This window comes from Anopheles darlingi, chromosome 2 (genome assembly GCF_943734745.1).
Source record: "Anopheles darlingi chromosome 2, idAnoDarlMG_H_01, whole genome shotgun sequence".
Classification (NCBI taxonomy): Eukaryota; Metazoa; Arthropoda; class Insecta; order Diptera; family Culicidae; genus Anopheles; species Anopheles darlingi.
In genome coordinates, this window is record NC_064874.1 from 65,970,319 (window position 1) to 65,984,056 (window position 13,738).

The window sequence follows — 13,738 nt, forward strand, 5'->3', positions numbered from 1 at the left end:
GGAATCAGCGGCGCCGACGTAACCGCACCACGCAACCGCAGAATTAATGATTTCCGCGTGGATTAATAGCAGCGGTTGGATACTGGAGGATAGTGGGAGAACAGCGGGTCCTCACTATCATCGCGGGGCGTCTCGCCACAATCTCGGACTCTGCTGGCAGGCCCGTCGGTCGGATTGTCGGTGTACGGTTAATGATTAAATAAAGCGCCACGCGACAAGGATATGTTACGCTCGTTCCATCATCGAATGCTGCCTTCTGCCGGATCCGGACCTTTCACGTTGGAGTTGGCGGCGTTGGCTGGCTAGTAGACAGCGAGAATGAACGAGAAATGATTGTAATATGGGGACGGGAAATGGGGAGAGGTTGCTTGGAGCAATCGTAGACACATGATGCCGTTCGATTTATGATCCGGCGATGAAATTGTAATTTACAGCGTCCACGGGGAGGTGTTCTCCCGCTTGGTAGAGTATGAAATTGAAATTAATAAATAATTAAATTCGAATGAATTACGATCACGAGTGCGTACTATCTGCCGATCCGTTGCCATTGGCGAGCGTGTGCGAGAAGAACCAAAGGACATTCTGGCAGGCTGTGATGAATTTCCCAGCTGAACGGCTAGATCTGTTGACAAGGTAAGTGAATAGCATGGCATTCAATTTAAGGTATGTAAGTACATAAGGCATTATCTTATTCTCTGATCTGTTTGGAATAGTTAGAAACAATTATATACTCCTTTTCTTTTTTGGTCAAATGACGTACACAGTAGCGATCCATTTTTAACAAACAAATGTTCATCAATCGTTAATGGCTTGACACTTTGAAAAAAAAGGTTTAAGTTTATTGGCTTATAAACCAGATGTAGTTTTTGGATTTTTTCCGAAATTTTATTCGATTCCCAGATGAACATTTTCCGATCGACGTGTTTGCCGCCAAATCTTGTAAACAATGAATGGACCCCCTTGCTTGAATTGGAAATGTTTAGTCTATTGTGAACCTACTTCAGCAACTAAAACGCTAAACTCTTTTTTGCAGACGATGATCGATCGTCAATTATTCGATTGGACTAATTCCACTAACATTTGATTTACTACTCAAATGAAATTTGTGATAAACGGTTTCTTTTCTTTTGCGTAAACTGCGTTTAGTGTCTGGAGACTACTTGAAAAATTAGGAAAATGGAAATTGGGTTGGAAATTTTGCGTATAATCGTCCTAAAATCGTACGCCGCCGGAAAGCGTCCTTCGTGAGTAATTAGGAGCCAGCTGAATAATGGCGAGATCTTTTTCAGGTACTATCAATAGTTCTTACTCAAATAAATTATTTTAATAGGAAGCAAAGGAAAAAACATTCATAAAATAGGGCCCTATTGTGTAAAACGAATCACTCGAATCCAACGAGTAATCCAATAGGGCCCATAAATTGCAAGTGGATTCTTATTGAAAAATTCACAAAATCTGCTTGTTTCGAATTCGATTTACAACCGAATGCAATTCTGGCTCTTCAATGAACTGCAACTGGAAAAAGGGAAAAAGGGGTTGCAGGACGAGTGACAGGACTTCCGACGGCGTCCTTCGCTCCTGCGCACACCTTTCGAAAACAGCTGTTTGCTAACGCATCCTTGCTCCGCGTGTGTCCCCGGGAGGTGCGCCACTTATCTTTGTCCGGCGGTGTCAAGTTACACCAATCGATACCCACGCGCGCTGTCCTTTTGCCGAAGCCTCACCTTCTGCCGGAACAAGCATGCTGTGTCTTTGTTTCCACGCCAGTAAGCCGTGATCCGCCGCAGTAGACGATTTGTGTTTCGTGAAGTTCGGTTTCGTTCGAAAATGTAGCATTCAGAAAGAGGTTTCAGTGAATTTGTAAATTGATTTCATCCTGGCATCCGGAAGGAAAAACGTCGGCGCAGCAATGGATTTCCTCACGAGTGTGGCCAACATTTTCGATGGCGATTTTCGGCCAACATCCGTCGGCAGGCACAAGGAGTACGACCCGCAGGATCGATTTATGCTTTCGGAGTGAGTACAGCAGTCCTCGAACCCATCAGCCGTGTCGTCAATATGTAAATTGATACCCTCATAACTATTCGTTCACCTTTGTGCCCCGTACGATGCGGATCCTGCAGATACATTGCCGAAATTGGAATGTGGCTGGATGAGAAGTTGAATGACCATGCGTTCGATACCCGGCAGGCCACGAACGAACCGATCGAAGGGCGGCTAGGACCACGGCGAACAATATTTGATGTTCCGGATGATGGTTCTATATTGATTTCCAAGGATAAACTAACGCTCCAGTCTTCGAATCCTTTCCCTACGGTGAAAGCCAACTGCTGCGTCTACAGTGGCCGGTGGATGTATGAGGTAAGGTGTAGCCGGTTAACAATATGCCCCGGAACGCGTGCTAATCTTTTTCCGATATGCCGATAGGTTCAGTTGCGGTCCAAGGGTGTGATGCAGATTGGCTGGTGCTCGGCACACTGCAAATTTACGCAGGATACGGGTGTCGGCGATACGCGGTACAGCTATGGGTTGGATGGAAGCAAGCAAAGGATCTGGCACGTGTACACCAAAAAGTATGGTCCATTCTGGCGCTCCGGGGACATCTTTGGTGTGTGCGTGGATATGGATGGCGGTCAGATCGAGTACTACCGCAACGGAGCGCCACTCGGTGAAGCATTCAAGGATATTGAACGCGGTCCCGGCCTTGCCCTGTTTCCGGCCGTCTCGTTGGCGCTCGGCGACAGTCTTACGGCCAACTTTGGTGGTTCACCTTTCCGTCATCCGGTCGAACGCTACAAACCGCTGCAAGAGCCACCGGAAATTGAACTCTACCAAGCGGACTGCTTGCTCAAGTATCTCGTAAACCTCTCCGGAACCATCTCCCTACACTCGCGCCACACTGACCGTGGAACGGCAGAAAGTGCCCCGAACGGTGTCTCGCCGGATGCCGTGTACATGTTACTCGCGGCCACTCTCATCGAACGGATTGCCCCACTGCTCGGTAACTCGTACGTCGTGGAGGACAAAGTGTTCAGCTACATCCGCGGGCTCTGTGTGATTCGAAGTAATGCTGGTGGCCGTAATGAAGCACCGACACAACCGGGGGCACCGGAGAGTACACTCGGTACCTTTCTCAACCTTCTCTGGACCTACCTCGAACCGGAAGAGATGAAATTGTTTTTGAAGAAATTGCTCAACTTCCTCGCCAATACGTACAAGGAAACGCCGGTCGATCTGGAGTACGAGAAGCAGCGCAAAACGATCGTTATCCTGACGTGCATCTGCAACCATCCGACCACCCGCAAGTATCTGCTCGAGTGCAAGTTCTTCAAGAAAAACTGCCTGCCGTTGTTTCTCTACACGAAACCCCCGGACGAATCGACGCTCGAGCAGCTCCTACCCGACGACCACATCTGGACGGCGGGCCTGGGTGGACCACGGGAAACGTATCTGGCCGCTTGCGGAAAGCTAAGGTCCCATACGTCCGTACTCTATACGCTACAGAAAAATCTGATCCACGTGCTGATGAACAATGAGGATGGTGATGTGGAAACGGGTGCACCCAGCAGTAGACGGCTGTTTATAGCGAAAGTTCGCCGATTTGTAATGGATAATAATGTGGAATTGAGGGTAAGTACCTTGGGCCAATTGATCGCAACAATTCACCGAACGTTTAAGTTGCTATTGCTTTTTACCATCCTACAGGGTATACACTCTTCTGCAACTCAACCAGCGATTGGACTATCATTTCTCTGTACTCTGCTAGATGTTGCCAAGACACTCTGGGAAGAAGAGTGCCGTGACCAGCACGGAAAGGACACCAGTAGCCCCAACATTCCCACCATCGACTATCGTTTCTTTTACGATGGTTCTTTCAAGTATGCGAATCTTGACCGCATCGGCGGTGTTCTGACCTACCTCAGGAAGCATTTCCGCGCACAACTGGTAGAGCGACTTGGTGCGGATCACCCCAGTATCGCCTCCAGCGATCAGTCGAGCGATCTTCGGAATGAAATTGGTAACTACCTCACGAACAAGCGATCTCGAGCTGGAAAGACACCTGAAATTCGCCTTTTCTCCCTCCGCATCAAGCTGCCTTCAATGTGTTCCTCGATTCGGCCATGTTTCTCGTGTCCGGTGGTCCAACCATGACCTACTCGTTGGTATCCCGAGCCGCCAACAGCGTACCAGATCGGCGCCATCAGCCGCAGCAACAGCATTTACTACAACAGCACCAGCAGCAGCAACAACGACGGTTGCAACTAGGTACCGACGAATGTTCCTCATCAAGCGCTGGCCCTAAGGGAACGTCTGGACCCGGAGGATCCATTGGATCTGGCCCGATAGAGCCGTACCGAACCGTGTGCGAGCTTCTGGATTGCTGCGTCGTCTTCTACAATGCCGTGGCGCACAAGTACGTCGTCATGATTGCCGATCTGCGGGACAACATTACACACCTGTCGGATATCCTGCTCGAAACGAAAAGCAACTGCGATGAGGTAATGCACAATCTGGAGGAACTGAAGCGTTGTTCAGCTGGCGCAGGTATCGCTGGAGCCGCTAGTCAGCAGTCGCACGAAGAGCTACTGCATGAGCTGGATGCTCGCTTTGGTCAGAGGAAGAGTATTTTTGCGGTAAGATTGATGGCCCTCTAGGTCTCGGACGGATTAAACATTGAAAGCCTTGAATGCTGATTGTATGTTGCAGAAACGTTCGATGGAATTGGCCCGCAAACAGGCATGGTATCGATCGGTGGCGTTGGGTTCACATCGTCGTTCGCTGCTTTCCTGGCTGCTGAGTATCATCTTCGAAACGCTACACCAATACAGCGCGGAAGAGATCCTGTTCGCATTCCTTCCTGAAACCTACATCAACGTAACGCCCATTCTGCTCGATACGGTGCTGGATTTTAGCTTTCACGACACTGCCATCCAGCACGATCTCACTGCCGACATGTCGCTAATCCAGAGTGCGGCCAACTTCCTTGCACGGCACCTGGCCGATGGTCGCGTTATATTGGCATCATGTAAGGACGCTCTTATCCAAGCTCTGGGTTCCCTAACCTGCCACGAGGCAGGCATCCGAGCACTGGAAAATGCATCACACGACAACCAGCAGGCCCTGGTGAAGGCATTGCTGCGACCGTACGAAAACCGTGCCTGGGGCCAAAGCAACTGGCTACTATTGCGCTTTTGGCTCGGAGATGGCTTTGCGTTTCGCGAATCACGTCCACCATGCGTGTGGCAAGCTGGGACGGCCGATCCGACAGCCTTACGATCACTCGGCCTATACCGTAGCCGATCGAAGAGTGGGTCACACACCGGACTGCTGCATCTGGTAGCACCGGCTTGTCCTTCGAAACACTTCCAACAGCTGATCTGTGATACGCTTAGCCGAGACGAACCATACTGCACAGCATTCCTCAATTCGGTGCTATCGCAACTCAACTGGGCTTTCTCTGAGTTTATCCACATCCTGCAGGACGTATGTTTCGGGACGTGGTCGAGGTATCACGTTGCACAACCCATCTGATCGTATTTTACGCTTTTTTTAGATACAAAACCTCTCGCAAAGGGAAACACAGCTCGTGATCGACACGAAGCAACTAAAAATCTGTTCGATGTGTTTCGAACTGACCATATCGTTGATGCGTGCCCTCGAGATGATCGTCACGATCACGCCGTGTCTGCTGGAGGATATATCCCGTGCCAATGGAGAGATAATTCTGAATCGTATCTGCCAGCTGGCCGTTCAGGTACTATCACGGGTAACCGTACCACCCGGTTGCTTTCAGCACGTGATGGACCTGTGCTTACCGGAGCTAGGCAACGTGACGCACTTTGCGATCATTAGTGCAGCGATCGGTATGCTGCTTGCCCTGATGCGCCAAGAACTCGGCAGCAACAGTACCGAGTGCATCACGAAGATACCCCTCATCTCCAAGTTTCTGCTAACGGACACGAGTTTTCACATTGCCAGCCTGGAGTATGCGATCGGTGAGGTGAAAACCCCGATCAATAGCGGCAACAGTGGTGAGGCTGCACCGCGCGGCAACTTTGATCCGAAGATGCGGGCACACATCGATCCGCTCACGAACGAAGTGCGGGCACCGTCACCGTTCAGCAAACCGGGAACATCTAGCGGAGTAAAGGAGATTATTCCCGAACCTCCCATCATCAAGTTCAACATGGCAGATTGTAAGGAGCAGATTAGATCGATTTTCGGTTGGACAATGCTCACAGTACCTCGCTCTGTGTTGGCTTCGTTTCAGACCCTAGTCACGTGACGGTCGAGGAGGTGGAACGAATTCTACGGCTTATTGAAACGCTGCAACTCCGGCAAACGCTGCTTTCCGAGATTACCGTACTCTCAGAGGATTCACTATGTTCGATTTGTTACGACAAGTCCAACTCGGCCGTCTTCGAACCCTGCCAGCATCAATCGTGCGAGTATGTATCTCTGAAACGAATTGCATAGATCCACCTTAATTCTTATCGTCTTGAAACGATCTGTTTGCAGGACGTGTATCATGCAGCATCTGATGAACAATAAACAGTGCTTCTACTGTAAGATTCTCATCACTCGCGTAACGCGGCAGGACGGTGAGACGATCTTCGAAAGCTGTAACACACCTCCACCACCGCCGATCAAACTGGTCACGAGCGGTGTCACAACGCTGGTGATCCATCCACAAGATACCGAATCCGAAACCAGTATAAACGATGCGATAGATGAGTTTGATGGACCATCCGGAAGTGTCGTCCATCAGCAGTGATCTCTGATCATGGTATTTGTATCAGCAGCTTCTTCCGCTACCCGTGCCATCGAATGTCCCTTAGCTTTGCTTAAACGCGGCAATTAACATCGATCTCTAGTCATTAAACATTCCAGCGGCGGATGATATGAAGCTCTTTCGGGAGGATTACTAGGCGTTATGTCGCTCGCGCACACTCTTACCTCAATTACGTGTTTGCTCATCTTTCTCAATCATACGTAACCTGGACCTGAAGCACTTTGTTGTACCCTACTATCATTCCGTTGGCTTTTGTTAAGCATTCTGATAAAATACAATCGTGAAACTTGCTTCATGCTTTTGCAGCAGCACATTTGCGTCCTTGGGATGGAAACAGCTTATTTTATTACATACCGCAAAATTCCACGTAGCAAATGAAATCGTAGGGATTCCCGCGTGAGAAATAATAGAAGGTTGGTACTTTGCAGAAGAAACTTCTATAAGAAGTTTCAACGGACCGCAGCGTTGTTTAACCACCAAGATCCATGTTTTCAAAACGTTCCTGATTATAGAACCCGGCACGCACTTGTCGGCCACCGAAGAAACGTCCATTCAAATCAACTACCGCCTTGATCGCGCTCTCTATCCGCTTGAATTCGACAAAGATGCGAACCGATTCTTCGGGGACCACATTCGGAACCTCGTGTATCACCACCGTCACAACGTCTCCGTACTTTGTGTTACATTCGTCCTTTACCTCCGGTTCCAGCTCATCATCCACATCACCCGGCCCGACCATGTTCTGCAAAAACCAAGCAACTCAAGTTAGAACACATCGCACGCGACCAGCAGGATTAAATATTCCTTTAGCTTTACCCTCAAAAGCACCACTTTACTGGGTGATTTCATTATTTCGGTGATTGATGGTTCTGTGGCGGAGCCGGTTCTCTGTGGAGACCCAGTAGCAGGCTCACCTCCGCCAGCCGGCGTTGCAGTATTCCCTCCAGTACCACTACTTCCTCCCGCAGGAATATCCTTTTCGTGGACGATTCTTCCTCCGCGTTTGGACGTTTTCTCCACTTGTAGCGCAACTGCCATCCCCTGCTCCTGTTTGCCTAATCCTTGGCCATCCTTAAATCCATATTTGGCCATAATTTTAGCAGCAACCGAGCTGCCACCGTAAGCAGCCAACTGCGGTACTCTGTCGAAAGAAAAAGGAGCCATTCTTTACGCTGAAAACGTTCCCACTCGCTTTCCAATTTTTAGCAGCCACGACTTACTTGGATCCACCTTCAGGCAACGGAGCACCACTGGATTCTTGCAACGACGGTGGCGGTGCAATAGCGGCCCCCGTTGAAGGGCGAGACTGTCCAGGACGGAATTCTTCTTCATCGTCCGATGATGGTCGGCCGGCGAAACCGCTGTACTTCTTTGCGGTCGGGCCCTCATCCTCGGCACCAACTCCGGCTGCCGGATTGGGGTGGCTCGGCATGGCACCAGCACCGCTGTTACTGTTATTGTTGTTCATTCGACCGCCGAACCCACCGCCCCGTTTGTACTCCCGTCGATTCCGTCCGAAATTGTTTTGCAGCGGTTTGATCGGGGCTTCCTTTTTCCGGTCTTTCACCAGCTTGTCGTACTCATTGGGCCACATCGGATCGTATTCGTCGACCACGTCCCAGCTGTAATCTTCCGATGCGGCTGTCGTGATCGGGCTCGGGGCTGGGATGGCCGTAGTCACCACAATCGGTTTCGCCTTAACAATCGCGGTCGTTTCCACTGTTACCTGGCCGGCCGTCGGTTCGGCGGATGTTTCTTTTCGTGCCTTCAGCACGACCGGTGGCAGTATCTGAAGGTTCGATGATGGATTAGCGGCCACACCAGGGATGTAGAATCACGCAGTTCTTACCTTATTCCCAAGTGGTTTTCGCAGGATCGCCTTCGGTGTGATGACCGGCTGATTTTTCTTCACTTGCAGCTGCGTTTGGAGCAGTTTGATACCTGACGACCAACCGGCCACCTTATCCGGACCATGTTTACTATCCAGATCGTCGTAAAGAGCCATTTTCAGCCGCTTTTCTGCCGATTTTCACCCTAGAAAAACCAAAACAAGTTAAAGGAAATACACGAGAAATGTAGGAGCTGTGCGGCAAGAAAGACCTACTTTTCCAACGGGAACAAAGGCGGGAATTGCAGATGACTCTAATTTGCTCTGAAATCGCGCAAATTTATTCCGAAATTCACGAAAAATGTTGGAAAATATTAAAAATTTTCCTTTTCCCAGCGACCTAACCTCAAAGCCAAAACACTTTTCCAGGGTTGCAGCCCAAATGTAATTTAACAGTGATGATCGATGAAATATGAGCATTTTGAACAAGAAAAAGCAAAATTTTAAACAAAATTCTGAGCAGGAAATAAGCGCAACCCTGTGCCATTGGTTTTGAGGTTAAATTTTTTGAAAATCGTTGTTAAAAGTGGATTTTTTGAAGAAGTGGAACTCTTTTGAAGAATTTTTAATGTAGACGAAGGTGATAAGGGCAGATTAGCTTTTTTTTGTAATTCCCGCCGTCGTTCCCATTGGAAAAGTAGGCTGGAAAAGCGTAAAAAAACCTTAGAAAACCGCATCGCGAACGATTCCAAAAAGACCGTTCTGAAACCACGAAAAAGGATTCTAAATCCTTCGCAACGCAATCAGGCAACCCACAATCAACCACAGAGTGCACAGAAACCTGCGACCGAGATCCGGGAAACCTCGGAAGGAAACCATTTGAAGTCGGTATGTTTTAAAGTTCATGTTTCTGGATTAACCAGTTGCATTAACAATCGAATTCTCCTTCCAGTCATCATCACGGCAAGATCTCCTGAAATTAAGATTACGGAGAACCGATGACCAAGGGAACGAACAGTCGAACCATCTCACATCCGGAACATCCATGCAGAGAATGCGGCGGAAACAGTAAAGTTTCCTATGTCACTCAGAAAGCTAAAGGTGTGTATCTCCTCTGAGATTGAACTAAACATATGTAACACAATCCTTAGCTCTAGTGCGCATTTGACAGAACTATTAGTGGAGATTCATGAGCAGGATATATCATTAAAATATCATGCACCGTATAAAATTATGAAGGCCTTGTCGCGTTTAAAACAACTGAAAGTACTCAAGTTCTACCGTAGACGTTTTGAGAAGTCATGTTTCCTCTGCATGGACGCTCCCTTGGACTCTCTGCTCCAGTTACATTTCGAGAAATCCAACGTTAGTTCCAGACGCTTTCTTGGGCTCCAGGAAAAATTTCCAAACTTAAAGAAACTTACTTTTACGAAATGCGTTCGTGGGAATGAGATGTACAACACACATTTGAACTCACTGTCTTTTACAGAGTCTGAGGAAGAAGATTAATTTAGAGGCAGTGTTTGTTGAACATAATTGTGTACCTAACAAAGGCATGACGAGTTAGCTGACACATAGTAATGGTCGCCAGCGGAATGAGAATGTTCTGAATTGATCTGAATTGAAGTATGTCGGAGTAAATTTATGAATATAAGAATTGCGAAATAGCTACCCTCTAAAAAGGAATTGAATAATACTGACCATCTCTAAATTCTAATTCAAATGCTACACTTATGAGTAGTAATTAATCTACTTTTCATTTAAAAAAATACTAACTAAAACAAACAACTTATTATCATCACTTTATATCTACTACAATTGAAATAAAATTATATGTCGAAATATGCTTACTGTTAAGACGAGGCTTAAAATTTTACTTGCTAAAAGGAATTTATCGTCAAAAAGGTTTTCATCACCCCCTTTCTGGGATGTCCCTGATTCAGCAAAGGAACTTTGCCAAAGGAAAGGAGGAACTAAACTTCTTCCGCCAGTTCCACCAATGGCATCTCGGATCCTCTGTGATCTTGTGATCTTATGTTGAACTCAAATCCCCCCCCAAGCATCTTATTCCGCAATTTGACTATCCGTTTCGTGAGGTTCTCACTTACATCACTCTGTAGAAACTGATACAGTTTTATTTGCATCTCCAAAAAGGGAACATACCTTTTCGTAATACGATCAGCATGCTGCACATTTGCTGTCAACCTTGTTTTTACTGTAGTGGGCGAACCATCATTTTTGAGTGATCCATTCCTGCATAGTTCTTATGAAAATGATACCAAAATGATGCCTTTGCGTGTTCGAGTCTATCGTACCTCCCATTCAAATTTGCATCGCCACAATGTCCGTACCACCAGGCGCCTTCATGCTTTTGGGCACAATGTGTTGTGCTGTCCTCGTCATTATCTCGATCTTTGGTTGAGAACTTCATCCCTAGCTGTTGCCTCATCGAATCACCGGCGCTCCCAGAATATCTTCCAAGTTTTTTCAGCTGATACTGCTCAGATTCACTTCCGATCTCAAACTCGCTGTACTAAGCATAGGCGTTGACCTCCTCAAAGTCCCTCAGTGCAACATACAATTCATGCGGAGTGGCAGATGTTAGCTGGTGCAATCTTTCAAGACCGATCCAAAACTCCTTCTGATTGTCACCGAATCCATCGCGGTATTCGGTCCAATTACGATAAAAGTCTACCGATCCATCGAACCGGAACTGAATCAAAAGCCATCCACCGCCTACTTCTTGCTGGTCGCAGTATCCAGGAAACGTTTCACTATCATTGCTGACACGGAATGGATAGAAGCCTGACACATTCGACGGTACATCCCTGCACGAGGAGAAGAACGGTTGTTCTATCTTGGCTGGTGCAGCTATCATCTGATCCAGGTTTGAGGATCTGTAAAAACAAACAAATATTGTTCGGAGTTCGCTTGAGAGCTGAATTCACCTCGGAAGTAAATAGAAAGATCCGTCCGTAGAACTAACTCGATCAGGGAAATTTCACTTCCTACAGCGATGACAGGCTCGGTGTGATCGGCACTTTGGTCACCCGCAACCACACAGATCATCGCACATAACACGAAGAAACAAACACTTAATTTCATGATTAATGAATGGAGCACACTATCGCCTACCATGCGACCATTCAGAATGATACTCCACGATTTCGGGGGAATGTTTTATACTGAATCTACGTCTAGAACAATGATTGGAAACAATCAAAAGGGCATGACCATGATAATGCGCATTTCATAAACGGAGCACGGATGTTCGGATTGGTCGCGTGTTTCTGGTTGACGAGCTGTTAATCTGAATTTTAGACGCTCCCTGTTACGCATTCATATGGTTAATATAGGGTCGAATAGGTTAAGAAAGACCAGATTCATTATGTGGCATACATAGAATCAATAAATCATTTGTCGGTGTCGTTGATATGATAAGGATAGATGATTTCATGTACGGAGCATCCAGTGGCAAATACTCTATACTAACAGAGGGTTTGCTTCCATTTCGGCCCATCGACATCAAATTTCGTTCACGCTTCTTTAAGTGTGATAAAGAAATCCTAAGAACATCCAGCCATGCGGTCTAGCAAGACGCTCGCTGTGAGATGACGAGGAAAGAACGCAATTGAATCCATCTCAATTTTCTAATGGCAAACGGTTGAATGCAAATAATGAAAAGCGAGAAGAAGGCCTTATCTCATCCTTTGCTATTCGCTACAGCTATCACAACCGATTTTGTGCGTATTGACCAGGGGAACATTTCCAGTCTCCGTTTCCATTCCCCATGAGGCACATTACTATCTTGGCACTTGCTTTCTCTGTGTGTCTATTGATGCCAAACACCCACGCTTGGCTCTCTGATACTACCTCTTAAGATACCTCAACCATCACAAGCGCTGACCGATTGGATTTAGTCGAAGGTACAACAACGATGCACCTGATTATCGCAAATATTCACATAAAGTATAAAGTTTTCTGTGTCAGTGCAACCACCCAGGTGATGTGCAACGTAAATTACAATTTATCAGTTTATAAGTCAAGTTTCGAAGGAAAAATATTCGCTAAATGACAAATATGCGCAAAACTATTAAAAACCTAAAAGAATAAGGACGCGATGTGATTTCCTTGCTTACAGATCTGTTTCCCATCGATAATTACTAAACGCTCGCACTTTTAACAATCGTGTTTCTCGTTCAGCTGTCGTTTATGTCTCTTCTCATCATATCAACATTTCGAAGCGAGTTGCTTCCGATTGTGACTGATCGCTCCCCCTGAACTAATGTGAGGACTGTGATTTTTGTGCAAAGAAAGTTGTACAGTTTGTTGATAGTTTGCCTTGTAACAAGAACCGTATTGTTATGTTTACCACAACCTGATATTGACCCTAAAATCGAGACACTGGCGTGCGGTCTCCAAAAGAGATGGTTCTTTGGATTATTTAAGCTGCTCCCGATTCTTGATAAATCACAAACACCACTGGCTGAGGGCACGTCTCCTTATTAAATCGCAACGATTTAACGCATCATTCTATACAATTTTTCATGCGGAATCAACTTTTCATTTCTTTCACCAAATATGGCGAATATATAACCTTCATTGTAATACATAAACTATTTACCATTAGTTAGCTATTTGAGTTGGCTTCTATGCTCATGCATATATTATGATGTGCCCATAATACCTACGATACGACCACACTGTACTATTTTAAGTTACAATTTATGATTTCCGCCTCTTAATGGATCGCAAGAAATATTGTGGTAAGGGAAGTATAAAAGGCTTAAGCGAGGAGGCCTTGACACCTTCTCTTGTAGCTCCCTCGTTTCTTTTGGGGCGTCCTGGCTACGCAGCGAACTCCGCGATGGAGCGGTGCGCATGGATCGGGAGCACGTATCGTTCAGTATCTGTTTGCATTCAGCATGAAGCGCATCACTGTCTTAGCGCTCGTTGTCCTGGCGATAGTTTCCAGTGTGGTTTTGTTGATCACTTATTCTCACCATTTAAACTCCGATGCTCCCTCGGAAGATATCCCATCAACCAACAACACAGAGCCATCAGATGTAATCGAAACAACTACAGCGGAAGAGGTTGAGCTTTTTATGGACGAAGAA

At 46.7% G+C, this 13,738-nt stretch overlaps 2 protein-coding genes across 2 annotated transcripts; one reads left to right on the top strand and one right to left on the bottom strand.

Moving 5' to 3' along the window:
- Positions 1 to 1,895: 1,895 nt before the first annotated feature.
- Positions 1,896 to 6,775, top strand: LOC125959457 (E3 ubiquitin-protein ligase RNF123). Its single transcript, XM_049692280.1, has 10 exons — positions 1,896 to 2,016; positions 2,124 to 2,361; positions 2,428 to 3,630; positions 3,706 to 4,018; positions 4,093 to 4,218; positions 4,288 to 4,634; positions 4,708 to 5,484; positions 5,555 to 6,197; positions 6,272 to 6,449; positions 6,520 to 6,775. The coding sequence occupies exons 1-10, from the start codon at positions 1,910 to 1,912 to the stop codon at positions 6,773 to 6,775; spliced, it is 4,188 nt and encodes a 1,395-aa protein (XP_049548237.1). The 5' UTR covers positions 1,896 to 1,909.
- LOC125948450 (splicing factor 45) lies at positions 6,601 to 9,033 on the bottom strand. Its single transcript, XM_049674506.1, has 5 exons — positions 8,898 to 9,033; positions 8,643 to 8,827; positions 8,014 to 8,582; positions 7,610 to 7,934; positions 6,601 to 7,535 (listed from the first exon to the last, which is right to left on the bottom strand). Exons 2-5 carry the CDS (start codon positions 8,796 to 8,798, stop codon positions 7,263 to 7,265), a joined length of 1,323 nt encoding a protein of 440 aa, XP_049530463.1. The 5' UTR covers positions 8,799 to 8,827; positions 8,898 to 9,033; the 3' UTR covers positions 6,601 to 7,262.
- Positions 9,034 to 13,738: the final 4,705 nt, after the last annotated feature.